The 19,615-nt window shown below is 52.8% G+C and overlaps 10 protein-coding genes across 10 annotated transcripts, besides 17 other annotated features; all 10 read left to right on the top strand.

Moving 5' to 3' along the window:
* Positions 1-91: 91 nt before the first annotated feature.
* Positions 92-215: a sequence feature (Signal anchor predicted for Tb927.1.3850 by SignalP 2.0 HMM (Signal peptide probabilty 0.000, signal anchor probability 0.967) with cleavage site probability 0.000 between residues 42 and 43).
* On the top strand, positions 92-253 carry TB927.1.3850 (hypothetical protein, conserved; the record flags this gene model as incomplete). Its single annotated transcript, XM_001219078.1, has 1 exon — positions 92-253. The coding sequence occupies one exon, from the start codon at positions 92-94 to the stop codon at positions 251-253; it is 162 nt and encodes a 53-aa protein (XP_001219079.1).
* Positions 158-226: a sequence feature (1 probable transmembrane helix predicted for Tb927.1.3850 by TMHMM2.0 at aa 23-45).
* A 692-nt stretch (positions 254-945) lies between the features above and the next one.
* Positions 946-951: a repeat region (telomeric repeat hexamer TTAGGG).
* A 581-nt stretch (positions 952-1,532) lies between these two features.
* On the top strand, positions 1,533-5,081 carry TB927.1.3860 (hypothetical protein, conserved; the record flags this gene model as incomplete). The annotated part of the gene is made up of 1 exon (XM_001219079.1): positions 1,533-5,081. The coding sequence occupies one exon, from the start codon at positions 1,533-1,535 to the stop codon at positions 5,079-5,081; it is 3,549 nt and encodes a 1,182-aa protein (XP_001219080.1).
* Positions 5,200-5,299: a sequence feature (Signal anchor predicted for Tb927.1.3870 by SignalP 2.0 HMM (Signal peptide probabilty 0.199, signal anchor probability 0.710) with cleavage site probability 0.069 between residues 34 and 35).
* On the top strand, positions 5,200-5,343 carry TB927.1.3870 (hypothetical protein, unlikely; the record flags this gene model as incomplete). The annotated part of the gene is made up of 1 exon (XM_001219080.1): positions 5,200-5,343. The coding sequence occupies one exon, from the start codon at positions 5,200-5,202 to the stop codon at positions 5,341-5,343; it is 144 nt and encodes a 47-aa protein (XP_001219081.1).
* Positions 5,260-5,328: a sequence feature (1 probable transmembrane helix predicted for Tb927.1.3870 by TMHMM2.0 at aa 21-43).
* A 627-nt stretch (positions 5,344-5,970) lies between the features above and the next one.
* TB927.1.3880 (hypothetical protein, conserved) lies at positions 5,971-11,184 on the top strand (the record flags this gene model as incomplete). The annotated part of the gene is made up of 1 exon (XM_001219081.1): positions 5,971-11,184. The coding sequence occupies one exon, from the start codon at positions 5,971-5,973 to the stop codon at positions 11,182-11,184; it is 5,214 nt and encodes a 1,737-aa protein (XP_001219082.1).
* Positions 8,065-8,124: a sequence feature (8 probable transmembrane helices predicted for Tb927.1.3880 by TMHMM2.0 at aa 699-718, 725-742, 775-797, 1048-1066, 1070-1087, 1094-1116, 1120-1137 and 1174-1191).
* Positions 8,143-8,196: a sequence feature (8 probable transmembrane helices predicted for Tb927.1.3880 by TMHMM2.0 at aa 699-718, 725-742, 775-797, 1048-1066, 1070-1087, 1094-1116, 1120-1137 and 1174-1191).
* Positions 8,293-8,361: a sequence feature (8 probable transmembrane helices predicted for Tb927.1.3880 by TMHMM2.0 at aa 699-718, 725-742, 775-797, 1048-1066, 1070-1087, 1094-1116, 1120-1137 and 1174-1191).
* Positions 9,112-9,168: a sequence feature (8 probable transmembrane helices predicted for Tb927.1.3880 by TMHMM2.0 at aa 699-718, 725-742, 775-797, 1048-1066, 1070-1087, 1094-1116, 1120-1137 and 1174-1191).
* Positions 9,178-9,231: a sequence feature (8 probable transmembrane helices predicted for Tb927.1.3880 by TMHMM2.0 at aa 699-718, 725-742, 775-797, 1048-1066, 1070-1087, 1094-1116, 1120-1137 and 1174-1191).
* Positions 9,250-9,318: a sequence feature (8 probable transmembrane helices predicted for Tb927.1.3880 by TMHMM2.0 at aa 699-718, 725-742, 775-797, 1048-1066, 1070-1087, 1094-1116, 1120-1137 and 1174-1191).
* Positions 9,328-9,381: a sequence feature (8 probable transmembrane helices predicted for Tb927.1.3880 by TMHMM2.0 at aa 699-718, 725-742, 775-797, 1048-1066, 1070-1087, 1094-1116, 1120-1137 and 1174-1191).
* Positions 9,490-9,543: a sequence feature (8 probable transmembrane helices predicted for Tb927.1.3880 by TMHMM2.0 at aa 699-718, 725-742, 775-797, 1048-1066, 1070-1087, 1094-1116, 1120-1137 and 1174-1191).
* Positions 11,185-11,418: 234 nt separating the features above from the next.
* Positions 11,419-11,904, top strand: TB927.1.3890 (hypothetical protein; the record flags this gene model as incomplete). Its single annotated transcript, XM_001219082.1, has 1 exon — positions 11,419-11,904. The coding sequence occupies one exon, from the start codon at positions 11,419-11,421 to the stop codon at positions 11,902-11,904; it is 486 nt and encodes a 161-aa protein (XP_001219083.1).
* Positions 12,467-12,619, top strand: TB927.1.3900 (hypothetical protein, unlikely; the record flags this gene model as incomplete). The annotated part of the gene is made up of 1 exon (XM_001219083.1): positions 12,467-12,619. One exon carries the CDS (start codon positions 12,467-12,469, stop codon positions 12,617-12,619), a length of 153 nt encoding a protein of 50 aa, XP_001219084.1.
* Positions 12,476-12,529: a sequence feature (1 probable transmembrane helix predicted for Tb927.1.3900 by TMHMM2.0 at aa 4-21).
* TB927.1.3910 (hypothetical protein, conserved) lies at positions 12,760-15,483 on the top strand (the record flags this gene model as incomplete). The annotated part of the gene is made up of 1 exon (XM_001219084.1): positions 12,760-15,483. The coding sequence occupies one exon, from the start codon at positions 12,760-12,762 to the stop codon at positions 15,481-15,483; it is 2,724 nt and encodes a 907-aa protein (XP_001219085.1).
* A 170-nt stretch (positions 15,484-15,653) lies between these two features.
* Positions 15,654-15,659: a repeat region (inverted telomeric repeat hexamer CCCTAA).
* On the top strand, positions 15,673-15,930 carry TB927.1.3920 (hypothetical protein, unlikely; the record flags this gene model as incomplete). The annotated part of the gene is made up of 1 exon (XM_001219085.1): positions 15,673-15,930. One exon carries the CDS (start codon positions 15,673-15,675, stop codon positions 15,928-15,930), a length of 258 nt encoding a protein of 85 aa, XP_001219086.1.
* Positions 15,841-15,909: a sequence feature (1 probable transmembrane helix predicted for Tb927.1.3920 by TMHMM2.0 at aa 57-79).
* Positions 15,931-16,011: 81 nt separating the features above from the next.
* Positions 16,012-16,251, top strand: TB927.1.3930 (hypothetical protein, unlikely; the record flags this gene model as incomplete). Its single annotated transcript, XM_001219086.1, has 1 exon — positions 16,012-16,251. The coding sequence occupies one exon, from the start codon at positions 16,012-16,014 to the stop codon at positions 16,249-16,251; it is 240 nt and encodes a 79-aa protein (XP_001219087.1).
* Positions 16,024-16,092: a sequence feature (1 probable transmembrane helix predicted for Tb927.1.3930 by TMHMM2.0 at aa 5-27).
* TB927.1.3940 (hypothetical protein, conserved) lies at positions 16,646-19,384 on the top strand (the record flags this gene model as incomplete). Its single annotated transcript, XM_001219087.1, has 1 exon — positions 16,646-19,384. One exon carries the CDS (start codon positions 16,646-16,648, stop codon positions 19,382-19,384), a length of 2,739 nt encoding a protein of 912 aa, XP_001219088.1.
* Positions 19,385-19,615: the final 231 nt, after the last annotated feature.

The raw sequence follows: 19,615 nt of genomic DNA on the forward strand, positions 1-19,615 counted from the left end.
AAGCTAACTAAAGATTCGAGCAGCTCACTTTCAGTTTGTACGCTTGTGCGTGTTCCTACTAGAGCAAACAAGCAAGACCGGAAGGAGTAAAATGAGATCTGGGAGGAAGGCTGGTATGCGCATAAGCGCGAAGGACGCTGAAGTTATGGGGATCGAGGTGCAACCATATCACGTCATTATTGGAACCGCAGCCTTCGTTGTCTGCGTTTTGCTGCTCCATTTCTATGGCAAGCTCAGCTCCATTAGTGCTTAACACACTGCGTCTCTGCCTCGGTGCTATGCTAGGAGACTTTCTGCGTGTCACTGCTAGCAAATGAGGTTATTTTGTTTGCCTTCTATTTTTCGTCCTTCGGTCGGTTTGTGCGTTGTCGCATCCGTTGCTTCGGGTACAGACCCTATTTGCCGCGCCGATGGGGGAATGAAGGTAGAGGGGATATACGTGGGGAGGGGACAGTGGTTCTGAACAAAACTTCAGGGTAAATTAAGAACAGCGTCAAAATGCTTTAATATATTTGTTAACATGGCAATGTGCTTCTTCCGCGTTCTCTTCCATTCGTTTTGAACGGAAGACAGAGAAATATTGAGTGTGGCAATACTAATGAAAGGGGCGGCTTTGCAGACTTCTTCGTTACGACGCGCCGGTGTCTGTTAGGTGCATGCAAACTTGGCTAAGCGCGTAGTTTCGGGAACCACGAGTCGTGCGTAGGTGTGATTGTGCGTACATTTCCCCGTTTGTGTTTTCAAGTGTGTTCACAAAACGGACGCTGGCCCCGCAGTCGTGTACAGGAGGAAGAGCCTCCTTTTTTTAAAAGAAAAGAATGGGAAAGAAGAGAATGGCGTCCGGTGTCTGCAAGGGTCGCAAGGTCCGCGAGCAACGGTCAAAACAATCGATGTGAAAGGGGAGGTGGAAAAGAGAAGATTTGAAAAGAGGAAAGGTAAAAAGGGTTAGGGTAAAAAGAGTCCGTGATTGTGCTCCTTTCGCTTTCGTACTGGTTACATTAGGTATCCTACGCAGCTTTCAACCTCACACAGCACTTTTGGGATGGCGTCATACTGACATGCGTTAGTGCGGCGTCGGCATCAACTCACGCTTATCTATCTAATGGTATGCCCGTGAAACCGCACTTCTATACTACATGTTTGTTGTTCGCAATAGTGCTGGAGGTGCTAGAATACCTGTTAGCAATAGGAAGTTGTGAGTTTTGAAGCACATTTAGTGCGCAAGAAGGGGGGAGCAATACTCGCTCTTGCCTTTTCACTATAGGCATACCAGCGTGCCACCATAATAGAGGCCCAGAGCAAACGTATTCATAACGCACTTGACCACGGTGGACGGAGTCACCAGACTGGTGCCGCTGAGTTACGGCGAACGTGCGAATCATTGAGGTGAGTGGGAGGCTCTGCGAAGCCAAAAATACTCTCTTCCCTCTCCCCCCTTTTTTTAAAAGAGGGAGGCCATCCGACACGTAGGCAGTCTTGACCACAAGCAACTGCACCTAAGTTGCTTTTACCTTTTTTTTCTTGTGGAGCCCATGGCGTCAAACCAACAGGACGCCAATATCGGTGTTGTGGACAGACAAACGGAGCCGAAGCGTCGAAGGCGCTCCAGCGGAACAGCGTTCAGTAGCATGGAGCTTCACAGGCGCTTCGAAGAGCATGTGGCTAAAGCGCAGCAACTCTTTTTACAGGGCAATAAGGATGGCGCAGAGCAGGAGGCAACGCTAGCGCTGCGTATTCACCCTACAGATCACCTATTCGCACTCCTTGCTGTCATAGCAGAGTCCAAAGGACAGTTCAACCGCGCAAGCGACTTGCGTCTGCTCCAGGCATTCATGGCAAATGATGCAGTGCTGTGGGAGGAGCTGCTCCATGAGTTCATGCAGGAGCGATTGTATTACAAGTCAGCGGTGTGTTTGCATCGACTAGCAGTCCTGGAGACAAGGGACAAGGTGCGCTACCGGACTCTGCAGTTGCAGTTGGCGGATCTATACATCGGGTTGGGAGAGTTCAAACGTGCTGCCCACATATTGATTTCTTTGTGGAATGGAAGCAGGTGCCGTGACTTTGAGGTATTTGCAATGCTGTCGTCTCTTTTTTTTCAACTGGGGAGGTGGAATTCCCTGCATCGCCTTATTGAATCAAGTCTTAAGAGTACTTTCCGCCCTGTAGTGTGCACGATGGAAGGTGGTGAAAAGCCACCCGATGCTCCGTCCTCACGCCTCGGCAGGGAGCCTTCGACCGTGGAGGGTAAGGAAGAACTGACTGCTCCTATGGCCAGGCGAAGGGTGCCCAGGCGTGTCCGTTTTTTTGGTGTCGACGATAACGACGAGTGCGATAATGACACTGACAGTGTTGTGAAGCGAGCGGAGGGGATTCAGCAAGCGGGATCGTTGTCACAACCCACGCCAACGGTGGACAATACTTGTTTGGCTGAAGCTCTGTGTGAGGGAGATGATTTTGATTTCACTAGTGAAGGGTGTGACTCTCAAAGTGTTCATGGCATCCGTTCGGGTGCTTGCGCGACACCCTCAGCAGTAATTCATTCGATGTATGGTGACAGTGTGAAGTTTCGTACGGCGACGGACAAAAAAAACTTTCTTACGCTTGTAAACGTCCATGCTGAACTGTTAAATGAGGAGGGCAATTTTCCTGACACTGTACGACTGGTGGAATTTGCTGCAGGGTGCCTCAATGTGTCCCTGCTGGAGCTTCATCCTGATTTGCTTGTTCGTCTCGGGGTAGCGTACGCTTTTTTGGGGGGAATGGAGCAGCAGTGCCGTGAAGTATTTCACCACCTCGTTGACACCTGTCCGATGGCTGAATATGGCGATGTTCTGTACGACGCTGCCAATGCGCTCCAGCAAGTAGGGTTGCATACGGAGGCACGAATGCTCTTTCAGACAGTCCGCCGTTACCACGAATTTCGTATGAAGGGCAGTAATGGCAACGCTGATGATGGTAACAATCTGGATGATGAAGAGAAGACGGAGGTGAAGACGGTTTTTGTTGCGGCCCTCTTCGCCGAGAGCCAATGTGAAGCTTCGTTGGGAAACATCGAGGTCGCATGCGATAACCTCTGCCGAGTGCTTGAGGTAGACCCTCACCACCTCCAATCCCGTCTGGCTCTGGGTCGGTTGTGCATGTACGACATGAATGACACCGAGCGGGCTATTGAAGTTCTCACCCCACGCGAGAGTGAACCTCCCCTTGAACGTATTCAGCTTGCTGCAGAGCTGGTTCGTGTGTTTGCTCGGTCGAAGAAGTACGTGGAGGCTATCGCGCTCGGCGTCTCCGTGTTTGAGCTCATTATGTCTAGCCAGTATGAGGGTGACGCGGACTCTGTTGCTCCAGGTTCAACCAGGCGCAGCACGGCTCCCCTGTCGATGCCTACCCTTTCCCCCGCCAGCTCCGCGATAATTCCCCCGTCAGCTATATCTGACATCGTTAATGGCCCCCGGCTGTCGAGCTCCGCTGATTTGTCCAGTACTCGACTTTCACATGCGCTTGCTACATCTATACGCGCATCGAGTGTCGCTTTTCGGATCAACTTAGCACGGCGAGGTGGTACGCCGCTGACGGCATCGGTATATGGGGCTTCTGCGGCGGCGTCGACGGTGGCTGGCTGGTCGCACGGGGACGAGGAGACTGGTCAGAAAGATAGCTCAACTATATTTCGCTTTAATCGAACTCTTAAGCCGGTGGGGTGCCTTCGGCCCGTGAATAAGGGTACCTGCAACCGGAAGTGCCCTAGAGCTGCGGACGAGGGGGACGTGGATACTGAGGATGACTGTCGGCGGGCCAGAAAACGTCGACGCGAAGAGGAAGTTGCACAACGAGATGTGCGGTCCTTTTGGAAGGAACACGCTGACTCCGACACGGACAACTGTGGGGAACCTTCTAACCAGGAGAATGAAACAGAGCATCAAATGGAGCAGGGTGGTGCGCATTTGTCCACTGATAAAAAATCTGAGAACGAGGATGAAGGCCCTTGCATCGATGATGGTAGTGATGACGGCGATGCCACCAGGTTTGAGTTGCCCTCCTTAGAAGAGGTCAGTAAACAGTTTGGCGATTCTTACATGCAGGAGCTCTTTATGCAGGCCTCAAGCAATGAGGCAATGACTTCTGCGGGACATATGCCGGCCTCCAATGTTGGGGGGACGATAGCTCTAGACAATGTACTAGGCGATGACACTGAAGCAGGCTTGGGACAGGCGGCGGCACCGTTGCGCGTGACGATGCGCGACGCGTTAAAGGTGCTGGGTTGTGCCGGGTTTATTGAACTCGCTGTTACCGTCGTTGATTGCTACGGGGCAATTGGGAAATTTACGGAGGCGAAGGAGTTCGCCTTCGTTGTGCTAATTGGCTGCCAGCGCACAAGCATTTTTCGTCACCTAGTCACAATGGAGCGCCCCCTTCGTTGGGCCGTTCTGCGTGCTGCTCTTGCATCGGGAGAGTGTGAAGATGCGTATCGTGTAGGAATTCGTCTCTTACAGGAACAATGCAGTGAGCAAGAGAAAGATAGGATATTGGAGTTGCTATTTGGTGTGCTCAACCGCACGGAGATGGGCTCTTCCATTCTGCTCCGCCTTGTGGCAGGGGGATACCAGGAAAATCCATCGGTGCTTGTTCTTTTGGGAAATCGCTACTTCCTCCGCCGTACATACATTCGGGCACTTAACATGTATCTCGCCGCCATGCAGAGGCGTCCCAACGATGTTCTTGTCTGCTTCCTTGTGGGTGTGTGCTTTCTGTTGGTTAGCCACCAAAAGAGAATACGTGCAAGAAACGCATGCGTGGTGTCCGCCTGGCACTATTTGTTGAGGTATCAAGGGGCTTTGCGTGACATTGGCCCTCAGCGCCAGGCCGAGGCAACGTATAACTGTGCCCGAGCCCTACAATACCTCGGGCTACACCACCTTTCCACGCCCCTGTACGAACAGGTCGCGTACGAGTACAGCGTGCCGGAACAGTGCTCCCTACCTCTACAGCGCGCTGCGCGGTTCAACTTGTATTTTACGTACCGTTGGCGCACAGGCAACTCGAGGCTGGCGCTTGATGCGTTGCAGCCCCGGTTTTGACGCTGTGCACTTTCGTTGGCGAAAAACATAAACGCGGAAGAGAACCTTTTTCATTGTTTGTTTGCTACATCGCCCTCTCTCTCTGTGTGTGTGTGTGTGTGGGTGGGTGGGTGGGTGTATGTGTGTGTTTGTACAGTTGCGCAACGCGTTTTTGGAAGTCGAAGGTCGTCTTGAAGGGTTTAGTGCTTGTTGGTGCCTTTTCCTTTCCTTAGTATTTGGCACTACCAAAATTTCTGGAGGTGCTGTGTTGTTCATGTATTGATTTTTTCTCTCGGATTGGAATGAGTTGTCGTTGCTGCTCCATCGCCTATGTGAACCCTCTCCCGATATTTTCTCTTATCCCTGTCCCACATATTGGTTATCGCCTTGTGCACGTAGAAAGTGTATAGTGAGGCCCTTCTCCGAAACGCAGGAGGGGAGTTGCCGCGTACCAACGTTCAGGAAGCTAACTTCAAAAGAAATTTTGGCACGCGCTCCCCGTATTTTTTTTGTTTTTTTGCAAGGGGAAACAAAGTGCTGGAGCTCAGGTTATTGGAGTCCAATCACCTGTGAACACGAAGGTGCTCGGGGGGAATTTAGAGTGTCCTGGAAGCAGTGAAAAAGGGGGCAGGGAACGAGACAAATCCAAAAGGCGGAAGGCTCACACTAAACAAGTGGTGTGGACGATTGTAGAGTTCGCCTCGCGTTAGCCCTTGCAACCGTCGGCAGTTTCAGTTGGGTATTTCTTTGTAGGGCTTAAGTTTACTAAGAGGATACACATATATATCGTATTGGTAGTGCTGAAGCGCATAGACCAGTGACACGGTGTTGTAATAGCGGGGCTTTTGGTACGCGCTCGTCTGTGTGGAAGCAGCTACGGTAGTGGCGGCAAGTGGGGTGGGGGTTTTTTATGTCCGATGATTCTGCAACGGGGAACCTGGGGTCCCCAACACGGTTGGGAGGCAGTTCGAGCCCTCCAGCCTTCTCGGTTTCGTGCGATAATGGCGTGTCTGATACGCGGTTGGCTTCCTCAGGACGATGCAACATTGACCCCAGTCGCTCAGCCGCCATTGAGCGTTTTCTTCTTGGTGCCCAAACAACTACTGCGCCACCTCTTGGGGGTGGACTCGCAACTTCTGTCGCAAGCACTTCGGCGCCGGGAGGTGACTACATTCGGGGGCCACAGAGTGCTGTTGACAACGTAAGCTTTGTTTCTGTGAAGCACCCAGAGAGCGCTGATGCGCCACTCTCTGAGCCTAAGCCTGCGGCTTCTCCCAAAAATACTTTTACTGTGGCGAAGTCCAGCGGCACCGTAGTTGGCCGTAGTTCGAGATTGGGAGAAAAGAGTTTGGAGCCGTCAGCGGGCGCAGAAGCAAAAATTAAGTCTCCGAAGGAAATTCCTCCGGAGGCAGAACCACGTGGACGTACTCCCCCGTCAAGGGGAAGGGTGAAGTTGGTGCTTGACACACCAGTGCAGCTCAGATCCCCAGTGTCGGAAAGGTCACCTACGCCACCTGTAGAGGTTAGATCGGCGTTGGCGCAACCGCGGACAACGACATTAACGAAGTGCAGTTCCGTGGGTCGACCAGCAGCAGTCTTCTATGGTTCACCAGATGGTACAAGAAAGTGCGGGATCAAGCGTACAAAATCATTAGGTGATCTTAGCCAGGCGCTCTTGAGAGGTGATAGGGCCGCGGACGTATCCGAATGGTTGGCGGAGTGTTCGTCGCATCGAAGGGCAGATAGATCAGCTGCAAGTGTGGCCGGATCTGGCGTGTACCAACGTGGCTCTGGGTTTTCGGAATTCGTGTCTTTGGGCCCCGTCACCGCAAGATCAGACCGTGGCGGGAAATCAGGAGTGCGAACTCAACTCAGAGCTGTGGACCGTGTCCGGCGCGGTGAGGATCTTAGTAGGGCAGATGCGCACTTTGATCCTTCGCCAGGGTTGGGCAGGGGTGGCAGGCATGAATGGCAGAGGGGTGGATTTGCGCGCGGCCGATTCGCCGAGGATAGGGCGTACGGACATGTAGGGCCGGGTTCCCCGGGATTGCAATCGCACGCCAGCGCACCACAACTTCCTTACTTCGGTGGTATGCGCGGTGCCGAACGTGATATGGATACATCAATTGGGGGTCGTTCGCTTGGGGCTCCTTCGGTTCATGGTGCGATGTCCGACCAGTTTGTTGGGCAACACATACGGGTGAGGGCGACAAGTGTGACACGCGCTGCCCGTCCGGAATCACCTACGACGGCATTCACTCCCGGCACTCAGGGCTCTGGGTTTGCTTCTCCCGGTGTAGGTGGAAAAGGTTCCCAGCCAAGTCCAAGTCACGTTGCTGCTTCCAACTTGGGACAAGCACATCCACCTGTGGGGCAAGCCACGCATGCGGAAAGGATGTTTATGTCACTTATCGCAGATCGAAGCCGTGAAAGGCGTCAGCATTTCCAACGAACACCGAGCACCTTTTCCCTCCCCGTCAACTGTTCGACGGATGTGTCGCCTGTTAGGGATTTGTCTTCGCCAGGGTCATTTCAAAGCCCGAGTGTCTGTCACGGTGCCAGTGGTGGTGGTGTTGGTGGCGGTGGAAAAGGTGGTGACGGTAGCGGCGGCGGTGGTGGAAAAGGTGGCGGTGGCGGCGGAGATCGCGGCGGCAATAAGAAGGGTGGTCGCGCGGGAAAGGTCGCTTCATCAGCGGGCGACGAAGAGGAGAATGAGGAGCGTCAATACAAGGAGAGGAGTTGTACCGCTCTTCACTCCATTCCTTGGGACCAGCGAGCTTTCCTCCCCGTAGGTGGATTTGGCATGAAACGGTTCAGCATCTTCTCAGCACCCCTCTTCTGGGAAAAGTTGGATTGGACTGTCCGCGCATCGCTCTTCACGGTGTTACCGTTAATGATTCTTACCCTTGAGCCGAAAACTGAGCACATATTTCCCATGCCGTCGTCCGTGGCTTTCTTGGCTTTTTGGATATCGATGCCAACATTTGGCTCGGGTCTGCGCGAATTCATTATTGCTCTTAAGGGTTATGCATTGAGTCTCCTTCTACTACTATTCGTTGTACTGGTAGATCCGCAATCCACTTGGTTAATTCTCCTGCTGTTGTTTATATTTGTCCTCTCTACAGCGTTTTTTGCGGAGGAGCTGAAGAAAACCTGTGCCTACTGCCTCACGGTTTTCCTGATGGAGCGGCAGGCCAAACCTGCTGAAACGGGGATCGAGTTCGTAAAGGACTACTTCATCACGCTTCTTATTGCGCTCGCATTCGGTCTTGCTGCCTTCTTTATTCCAAGCATCCGTTGGTCCAGTGACTTGGCTAAAGCAAAAGTGTCATTTTTGGGTAACTCTCTCAGCATATTTGTTCAAGGGACGTGCTCCAGTTTCTGGACCCGTTCCCCACTTGAGCGCGAGTTGCATATTCTGCGCCTGCGGCAGTTGCAATTCACGGCAAAGAAGGCCGCGGACAAAGCAAGGGAGTTCCTAGAGGAGGCTGATTACGAACCGCACACCGGTCACCAGATGGAAGGGATCAAGCAACGTTTGGACTTTTTCACCAACATGCACGGTATTCTCTCATCCATGGTGCAGGTGGTGGAACTTGTCAACGACGACCCCGGCCGTATTGAGACCCCTGTTTGCATTTCCTTTGGGGAGGCCATTGAGGAAGATTTGGCTATCATTTCTTCGGCTATGGATAGCACCATTCTTAAGATATCAGACTTTAAGAATGGCGTGAACGAGGAGGACATTCATCTCTTTTGTGAGGCACGAGAACGATTTCAAGATCGTCTCGCAGAGGTGCGCCAACAAGTAATCCTCAACAATGAGATGTACGAGACAGGTGAGTCAGATGTTCTCTTGGGGTTCTTCATGTTCAGTGTAGACGAACTCTGTGAGGTGATTAGTAGTTTCAACCCCAGCATAGAAGCCAAGAGCCGGTTTCTATCGTTGTCCCGGGAGTTTTTGAGCAGTTTCAAGAGCCCGTATGAAGCATTGCGTAGACTTGTGATGACCATCATTCACCGGCGCACTATTACAAGGCGGGCAAAGGAGGCGATCAAACTTGCGCTCTGCATGACGTTGCCATCCATCTTTCAAGTGTACGCCCTCGATAACAATGCCACGAGTCCCGTCGCCGGGGCGGCCATCATTGCATTTGTTTACAGCTCAACGGGTGCACAAAGTTTTACTTACGCGGTAAATCGGGTACTTGGCACGGTGCTTGGTTCGTTGTGTGCACTAATTGCCGTTCAGGTTGCCGACGGGAGACGGTTGGTTCTGTATGTCGCCGTCGCGATCATTTCCTTTCTGGGGGCGTACGTACAAACAAGCAAGGAATACTACGCCGCGGGTAATGCTATATGCAACAGCGTCATTTCTGTAATAACGCAGTATAAGAACTCTGAAGCCGCCATGGTACGTATCCAACAGAATCTCTTTGCCATCATCATATACTTCTGCATTACGATGGTGCTGTGGCCGATGCGAGCACGTAACAAGGTGTATATGTCCTTTGACATTAGCCTCCGCTGTTTTCGTGAAGCCACATGTCGTCTGCTGCGCAACCTTGACATGCCGGAGGACGTGAATGAGGTAGACGCCACCACAACGGAGGCGCTGGCACAGTGGAACAAAAAAATATCCCGTCAGGCTTTTTTTCTTCCCGGCGCCGCAACGGAGCCAACGTTAGTCGGCGCAAGCTTTCCGGAGCCAGCGTGGAGCCGACTTATCGATGTGCAGTGGAAGTTATGGGCCATTGTGTCTATGATGCGTTTCGCTTACGTTACTTTCATGGCCAGCAAGGTTGATGATGAAACGGAGCTTTCTGTACATTGGGTCGTCCTTCGTCGTATCTCTCCGTTTGCAAAGGATATGTGCGACCTACTCTACGCCACAGTGGATCTTTGTTTGCTCATACTGAACAAAACAGCGATAGTGCCGTCCGCTCATCTCACGCGGTTGCGGCACGGCATGTTGGACGCGGAGCACAGCATTGTCGAAACGTACATTCAGACCCTTGCGCACAAAATCGCTGGAGATGGGGGATCGGCTAATAACAGCTGTAGTGATATGGGAAGTGGACCAGGTGGTGGCAGCGATGGGGTAAGCAGCCATCTGGACATGCATTCCCCGCGTGGCGTTAGCCATCCGGACAGTGGAGTTGCCCAACGGCGTAGGAAGCCAAGGGTAACTGATGGTTATTTTGTGTATAACGTCACAGAGGAGGAAGAGGAGTTGATGCGGACTTTTAGAAACCGGACGTGTAACGCGCGGCAGCTGACGCAAACATGTGACAACGATTCTCATGGTGGTCGGAGCGATAACGGGAGCGATGGTGATGGGGGAAGAAAGCCCGGCCATCGGAAGGGAAGCGACTCTTCGCGTGACGTGCGAACCCCGGACAAGGACGACGGCAACGGCAGCGGGAACAAGAGTTTTGAAAAAGCTGAGGATATCGAGGAGATCACCCATGAACACGGGGAGAAAGGAGGCGTCAGGAGGGCTTTGCGGCAACTCTTGCGAAGAAGAACCACTGGACGTCCCTCTGATGCTGAAACGGACCGCAGAAAGGAGGCCTCTTCAAACGCTCCCGCTGTTGCGGCATGCCACAGTCAAACAGATGAAGCTGCAGATGTGCATAACAGCGACGATGATGTTGAACCGTTGGTGAAGGGCCCGAGGAGGGATCGGAAGAAGGAAGGTGGAGAGAGACTTTACTCTGAAAGCGAGGTGACTTTAGTTCACTCACAGAGTGATAACTCTCAGGTAGAGACCCGCGAATATACAATGGAGAAAAGCAGCAAGGCGGGAAAACAACTGGAGAAGCAATCAAAAAATGAAACGTTGCGACCCTCCGCAGCCGCCGCTGCTTCTCCTGCACCAGCAGCAGATATTTGCACGCGTAGCGAGGATGGGTCAAGCAGTCATTCTGTGGGGGGTGATGGAGTATTTCCGGCGTGCTCCTTTTTTGACGCGAAGGAAAAGGAGCTTGTATTGTCGAATCGAGATATTCACAGTCTCGAGGCCTTCCTATTCGGTGTGCGAGCCCTCACCGTTCAATTGGGAGACTTGCAGAAAGCTCTGTTGGAGATGGTGCACTCGAATGAACTTGAAAAGACGATGTAACGGTGTCGGACAGCGTGCTCGAATAAGCGCACAAAGCGAGCAAGGTTGGAAGCCGGCTGGTGATGGCTAAGGGTGAAGGGTCTCAAAAAGCGTTTTGGTATGAACATCGTCCACCTTGAGGGGCATGCGCACGGTTGGTTAATTGGGTAAAACGGAGAGAGTAAAGACGATACAAAAATACTCTAAACACAGTTCGCGCTTGTGCGCAGAAATTGAGAGGAGGGGTGTGCGCGCATGTCACTAGGGGTCGAGAGGCGAGGAGGGAGTCGTTCGGTCGATCGAAGGCAAAGCGATGCCACCAGTGGCGTTGTCGCGCAGAAGCGTGGCGTATATACGTACATATATATTTGCGTCTCGACAGTGGAATGTCGGACGACTGTGGTGTCCTGTACGTCCGCCTTTACCACTGACTGTTATTGTTGTGGGTGCCGGTTGAGTCTTGAGCGTGGCGCGTTTCTCTGTTTTGGTGCAGCTCTTTCTGTGCATGGTGTCCCTTTATTGCCACCCCCACCCACTGTTTACATTTGTGTCGTAACGAGAGGTGGTCTGTTAAGGGGGACGGGAAGATCTTGTTTTTCTTTCCCTTCCCTCTTTGTTGCCAATCTTCCTTCCTATCGCTGCCCTATTTTACTTTACCTGCGGCCGCATGCCGCCATTAATTATGAATTATTTTCACTTCCCCCTTCCTTTTGCTGCTTCCAGCTCCCGTGTGCCGTCTGACAAAGGGGGGGGGGTGCTCTCGTGTGGTTATTTTACATCGTTCTGTTTCGTCCCCCTTTCCCGTTCGCTTGAGGGCTTACTTCCCGTCTTTCGTTACTTTCCTTTCGTTTCAGGCCACATTGATGGGATGTCCGTAATGTTATCAGGGGCTGGGGGCGGTTTCAGTGTAGCACCTTTCCCGATCACATTGCTTTTGTTTCTCGGTATTGCGAATCCTTTCGAGGTTTCTTTCCTCATTACTCCTGTGGGTATTCCATATCTCTAGTTGTTGACGCTTTTTCTTTATCTTTTCCCTATATCTTTTGTTGTTCCTATCTGTTTCGCCTTGAGTAGCGCTGTGGAATATTCGCGGGCATGCGCTATCTGGAGTGTTTATGGCCCACATGGCTTCACAGCATTTGTGCCTGTGTTGCGTTTTTTTTTGTGGTAGGCTTGACCGCTGTGGATTGCGATGTTTAAGATACTCCTTCGTTCGCAAGTGTTTTTCCTCATCTTTTTTTTTGCCGTGTAGCCGCTTTTTTTTTCTTTTTCACTGCCTGTTTGTGCGACCAGATGTTGGTTGATGTTCATGTTTCATTTACCTTCTTTTCTCGTTGGCGTTTGCTTCTCTTTGTATGTTTTCGTTCCGAGGAAGCGGGGAGCTGCGTTTTTTTTTTCAGCTGCTCACCGTGGTGTCCGTGAAGAGCGGATAAGGGGAAATCGAACCGTGTGGTGATAACAGCTGACACCAGAAACAGGAAGAAGGAGGTTGAATAACGGCTGAAGCCCGGTAGTCCCTACTGTTACTACACAATAGAGCCTTCAGGGAGGGGGGGGGGACGAAAAGTGCAAGAAACAAACAGACGTGTGACAGCCATGCATCAGCAAGACCCCACCGCTGGCAACAACAGTGGTCGGGGCTTCGTCACTGTGGCAGAGGCATTGGACCGTGCTATGAAGCAATGCATGCAGCGCGGTCTGTTCGATACTTCTACGTGGCTAGCACAGCTTGCACTTGACGCCAGTGATAGTGTGCTCCGCCAAACTCTCCGTACAAACGCGCCTGCCGTGCTTTCGCTACAGGACCCGCCTTTGGTTGGGCGAGCGCATAGGCATCACGTGGTAGCTTTGGGCCTCATGCAAAAAGGTGAATACCTGCGCTGTCATCATCACTTGAGTAATGCCCTTCGGGACTATAACTCGTGCTTCTCAGCTGGGCTGTCAGCGTCAACGCCGTCATCCTTAGCGTCGGCGGGGATCACGGCCTCGCGGACGGAGGAACCGTCAGGATCTGCAGGAGACGCAGATGGAGAAGAGGGAGCAACGGGAAGGGAGCACTTCAGCTTTCGGCGCGGCGGTGGCAGATCAACACCACCCCCCCGCCGCCAGCAGCAGCATCAACAATCGCCTTTATCAAAGAAGGCAACGGTACCTCAGGCTCCTCCTCCGCAGCTGCAGTTCCTTTGCCTGTACTCGCTTTATATGGCTGGAGAGTGTGTTAAGACCACGAGCAGTAACCCGCGGAAGACAACGAACCCGCACTTGCGCATGCTTCGGGGTTTGTTGCTTAGCGCGTTGGAGCGACAACAGCAACAGCAGCAGCATCAAGGTCCACAGTCGTCACCGACACACCCCAGTTCCTCCGCCATAAGAGGTTCATCGTCGTTGCTCTCGGTTTCATCGCGACCTTCTTCGAGGGCTGGCCCACGGTTAACCCAGACGGGGTCACGGCCTTCCCCTCCGGTAACCCCTGGTGCTGCCGCCGCTTCTGTTGGAGTGGCAGCTTACGGCGATCCCTTTTTGTGTTGGCTCCATGGCGTTGTGCTGCGCGACCTGGGAATGAAGCAGGAGAGCGCTACGTACTTCCTAGCAGCTGTGTGCAATCACCCCCTGCTTTGGTGTGTTTGGGAGGACCTCTGCACTCTCGTTAGTCGGGAAAATCAAATTGAAGAGATTGAGGCGATGGTCGGTTCGTTGGAACCGCGGTTCATGCCAGAGATATTTCTCGCCTCGGTGAAGGCTGCGCTGAATGTCTCACCCATTTCTTTTGTGCTACCCACAGCGGCACCAGGGGCAGGCCAACGAAGCGCGAGTCCACACTTTGGTGAGAGTACCACCTCGCTGCAGAGTGCCACGCAAGAATACGGTAGAAGACGCACCCATTCCCGGCGTGATGCAGATGGTAGCAGCAACAGTTGTGTCTCCCCGAGACTGGTGAACTCGTGGGAGGTACTGTTAGAACAGTTCCCCAACAACCTCTTCCTTTTGTCTAACCTTGCTGGGTACTATTATAATGTCAAGAAAGACCTGGAGAAGGCGCACAGCATATATAAGCAGCTTCACGAGGCCAGCCCGTACCGGTTAGAGTCCATGGATGACTACTCCATTGTCCTCTTCCTTCGAGGTGACCGCATAGGGCTTAGTAGTCTTGCCCAGCAGGTATATCATGTTGATCCTTTCCGTGCTGAGAGTAACTACGTTGTGGGGAACTACTACGTGCTTATGGGTGCCCACGATCGTGGTGTTCTTCATTTTCGCCGGGCTGTCGCAGCCGATCCTACGTTCATTGCCGCGTGGACACTTCTCGGCCACGCATATCTTGAGACGAAGAACAGTGCTGCGGCGGTTGAGGCTTACCGTGCTGCTGTTGACCTTGACCAACGCGATTACCGCGGGTGGTACAACTTGGGTCAGATCTATGAACTCCTTCAGTTTTACCACCATGCGCTGTATTACTACTGGCACACCACCACGCTGCGGCCGACGGACCCACGCATGTGGTCAGCTGTAGCTAACTGCCTGGACCGTGAGGGAAGAACTGGGGAGGCAATGTTGTGTCTTGAACACGCAGAGGCATGTGAAAGCCCAAAGTCCGATTTCTACCCCCCGCTCGTTCGCCGTCTTGGGCAGTATTACCTGAGCATACGTAAGGTACAACGTGCTGTAACGTATTTGGAGAAACTGCTTGCCTCAGAGGCGAAGAAGCATGAAGATGTGTTGATGGCCGTGCCACATGTTGTGACGTATTACCTTAGGCAGGCGAAGCAGCTACTAGACATCCCTGCTCGTTCTCCTAGCTACAACCCAGTTCACTACTACGGAGGAAATTCACTGACGTCAACAGTGGTAATGGAGACTGGCTGCAACGCTGGTGCTAGCGTTTATGATGATGATGGCTGTGGCGCGCCACTTTCATTTTCTGCGACCGGAACACATCGGGTGGAGTCTTTTGGTAGTGGTCCCGGTGTTAAGGCGGGTGGTAGTTTGGCTGACCAATGGCTCACCGCTGATGCTGTTGGGCGGCGAAGTATTGATGTACGTTGGGAACAGGCTGGCGCATGTTTGAGCATAACGGAGAGGCATCTGGAGAACCTCGCTGCCGCACTTGGATTCCCAACTCTACAGGCTGCGGTAGATAGCACCATGAATAGACCTTCTGACTCCAGTGTAAGTGGGGGTGATGCCATGCTCGAAGAAGGAAGGAATCGGCATGCAGCACAATTGGCCCACCACTTCCGCGAGCTGAAGAATCTGCAATATTACTTGAGAGACCAGCAACAGCAGGTAGACACGAGTGTGCGTCAGGGAGAACGAGCTTGACAACCTGTCCGGATCAAAACAGGGTGAGGTCAGGTGCGGTCGTGTCCCTCTTTTCACCCGCGTGCGTACCTTCCGGCATATTCACTCTGTTTTCCCTGCCGCTGCTTGGGTTGGTACGCGGCATCATTTAGATATGAGCAATTAACTTGTCACTTCACTTTCTGCTTTTCCCCTAATATATATATATATATGTTTCGATGCTCGGCGGCGGGGGAATGTGCAGCAGACAAAGGGGAAAATTTCTGTGTGTGTACATGCTTCGATTTGAGCAGACTGAATTTTCTCGTGACGCATTCTGATTGTCTCTGTAGTGGAAGAAGGGACGTTTTTTTTTTTTTTTTACAACAGTCCCTTGGTTGGTTAGGCCCCATCACCCATTTTAGGTGTCCTTCTTTTCTCTTTCTTGTACTTGTGGGTTGGTTTATTCACATGCATGCAACCTGTTGAGTCCTGGGTATCTTTTCTTCAAATAGAGTTGCAACCTCCTTTGAGTTTTAGTCGTCGTGTTTTGGCCAACACCATTTATCGATGAACCGCCTCTTCGGCTCGGTTGCTGCCTGCTCCTATTGCTACTGCTATTTATTTGTTATTCTTATTGCGTCTCTTCCTGTCCGTTTGAGCAGTGCATGGTTAGGTTCCCCGCCCAAACAGCAGAATGCAAGAGGGCGAGGCTTCAGCACTTTTTTTTTTTCGTGGAGGATATTTCTTTTGTGTCTTCCCCGTGAATGCTGTCTCCCCCACCACATTTCTCTTTTGCCCACTGCTTAATCGCATTTCACGGGCCCTCCAATTAAAGGGCTAGTAAAGCGCCAAGGGGTGCATGTACGTGTGTGTGTGTGTGTGCTGGAATAGAAAGGTGGTGAAGTGACCGAGAAGTAAAGGAGGAGGTGTGGAGGGGAAAGGAAGGTGTGATTGCTTTGGGTGCGCCTCGTGGGATACTGAATTGTTACAATTCGCTTTCATCCCCTTCACCATTGCGTGTCAACCTCAACGTGCTCAGTACGTCTCTCCCCCTGCTCAGTCCTTTGCACCTTTGTGGACAGCGCCTTTGGCTGCGTGTGCATCTGTTGTGCCTTTGTACCTAAAAGGCTTGCACGTGAGAGGGAGAGTTGTTTAGAGTGTTGCTGGCTGAAGTTTCCAAAGAGGCACGTGTCCTTTAACCATGGCAACACCTCGGCAGGGTCCAACCAGGCCACCATCTGCGGTAGCAGGGATGACGGAAGATGAAATAGCTGCTGGAGAGAATGCAGGGAAAAGTATGACTTGTCAAGGGGGACTGTATGCTACTTCTGAGCGGTGCAGGGAGTTGCTGGATGACGTTGCCAATAAGGAGAGGGCGCTGTCACAGCTTCGTTGCGTGCTCGAGGAGATGGCAGGTGCGTATGAGCAACTTCAGCGCCACAGCCAGCGGATAGAAACGGAGCTAGAGACACTCACCGCACGATACAACGTGCAGCAAGAGGAACTTATCGCAGCCAAATCGAAGGTTTCTATGCAGGAATCTAAACTCCAGCAAGCCGACGAGGATTACCAGCGCCGCACGCAGCAGCTCCGGTGGGAACTCAAATCTGCAAGAGAGGAACGCGACGAAGTAACCGCCGACCGCGAGTCGTTATGGACTCAAATACGGTCTCTGCGTGCCGATGTGGAGGAACATAGACGTGTGCAACAGGCGGCTGAGGCTGCGTGGGAGAGCAAGCTCGCCGACGCTCGTAAGGAGGCGACGGAGAAAGCCCATGCAGTGCTGCGCGAAAGAGAGGAGATCCTATCCATTCGTGAAGCCGAGTTGCAGCGTGCGCTATCAAAGTTGGAGGGGCGATTTGATGAGACTGCTGCGGAGACCCGACGACTGGAGTTACTGAACGAGTCGCTGCGAGACCGGGTGGGCGAGATGCAGGAATGCGTTCAGCGGGAGGCAGAGATGCGCCACCGACTAGAGGCGGCCCGCGGTACACAGCAGCAGGAAAACAAATTGCTCAGCGAGTGCATGGAGCTCGAACGGCGTGGACGTCGTGAGCAGCAAAAGGCCATCGAAGGCGGCTATGAGGCGCAGTTGCGGGAGATGAAGCGATCGTACGAGCTGTTGGAGCGGGAGCGTCGCAGACAAGAAGAAGAGAGTTGCCGCGCACTAAGGGAGTCGAGGTTGGCTACCCAGCTCGCGCGAGATGAGTGGTTAGCACAGCAACAACATCTGGAGCTGACAATCAGCGGGTTGCGAGGTGAGGTCGATCGAGGACGCCTGCGTTTTGATCAGGTGGACGAATTAAAGCAGCGAGCGGAGTCAGAATTGCTGCGCGCGCAACGTGAACTGCAATTTGTTCAGCAGCGCGAGACTACGCTGCAGGAGACGGTGGAAACCCTTCAAGGCACAGTGGCGAGACACCGGGCTACAGAGGTACGACTTGAAGGCGAGATTCAGAGGTTGCTGGCGGTTGTGGCGGAGCGGGAGCGTGAGGTTGAACGATGGAAATGCGCAGCGGAGCGCCTAGAGTGGAAGAGGTATGTGGGGGCGGAAGAGGTGCCTTCACTTTCGTCACATGGTACCTGCCACTTCCATCAGCAATGTGGACATCAGGATGGACGCGATGTTGGGGGGATGTGCGGGCCGACCACTGAATTGCCGTTTTCACCTGAATCAGCCGTGCCCGCACAGCCGACAGTTGTGGGGTCTCTCGCCCCTGCGTGCAGTGGCCCAAGCACTCCGTCCCGACCTTTGCCAAGCTTTTTGACGCCTTGCCTCCGACAATATAAACGGTGCCAACAGCCTTACCATTCGCAACATATTGAGAGTATTGACCGTACTCCAAATTGTTTGCTTAATGATGTATCACGTTTCGATTGTACTCAGAGCAGCGAGGAGGTGCAGGCAGAACTGCTCCGTTCCATCGTTCAAGACGTGCTGTGGGAGCACCTACAGCCTGGTGATGGCGTTAGTATTAATTTAATGGGTGCAAACGGACATCCTTACAGCAGTGCTTCGCCCACAGGGGCGAGGGTGGGTGGACAGGGTGTACCACATATTTCCCCCTGGCACCATGAGAGTCGTCGGGGTCCTCCTGTGCCAACCCGACCCATGGGAGAGCAGCGCAAGTCCGTGAAGGCTTCGCAGGAACGGTCCCAGACAGCGCATGACGCAACGCGAGCTCAGGGTAACTCATCACCGTTGCGCAACCCGTTGGTTGAGCTTCCCAATGCGTGTGCCACGCCGCTGCAGGGACCGATGCCTAGAGATTGTACAATACAGCTAAATATTCGCGACCGTAGCGGTGGTGCTGAGCACCATCGGTGCGGTTCTCTCAGTACTTCAAGCGCAATCGCGGGGTCTGCTGTAGCGGCGTCCGAAACGGCAGTGTCCCCAAAGGCCACTCCAACACCGCCTTTCGTAGCAGTGACATCGACACCCAACTCGTCTACTCTTTGCTCTGGAGCGTTCCTCGCGTCAACTCCAAACAACCTTTCTGTGGGTTCCTCAGCAACGTCCCACCGGCGGCGGTCGACATTGTCAACGCATTTTTGCAACAAAGAGAAATCCAAGAGGCGGAGTAACGTGCAGGGTTACTTTAGTAAGCAACGTCGGCAGCCGCCACATGATGTTGTACCGGCGCCAGTGAGCTACGAGGGTGTTAATGAGTTGGGAGCGGGCTACGGTTTTGAGAGTAACCCCAACAATAGTAATCAGAGATTCAGCAAACAAGGCAGAGACAGTCGTAGCGGACGAAGCCCAAGTGAGGGTAGTGTGAAGCGGTTGCCAAGCAGCGCTAGTGATATCAGATGTACTTCCAATGTATTGTCCATTGGCAGTGACGTGACCTCCTCCACATGCGTGTCTGCTACACCACCGGCCCCGTTACTGCAACTAACAGCGCTCCAGGAGCGCTTTGCTACCATGTCTATTCTTTGATTAGCATGCGTCGAGCGATTTGTGGGCAACTGTTGGTCGACATGATATGGCTCACCATGAACCCCGTGCATGCATACTCGAAACATGTGCCTGTTGCCTCCCTTTGCTACGGCGCTTCTAAGTTCATTGTGCTGCTGTACCAGCACCGATAAACGTTTTGTACACGCGTACCCTCTCAGTTCGTTTTCTCCTCGCGCCCCCTGCTGTTGCGGGCAACTATTTATTGTTCCA

The sequence above is a fragment of the Trypanosoma brucei genome, chromosome 1 (assembly GCF_000002445.2).
Source record: "Trypanosoma brucei brucei TREU927 chromosome 1, complete sequence".
Taxonomy (NCBI): Eukaryota; Euglenozoa; class Kinetoplastea; order Trypanosomatida; family Trypanosomatidae; genus Trypanosoma; species Trypanosoma brucei.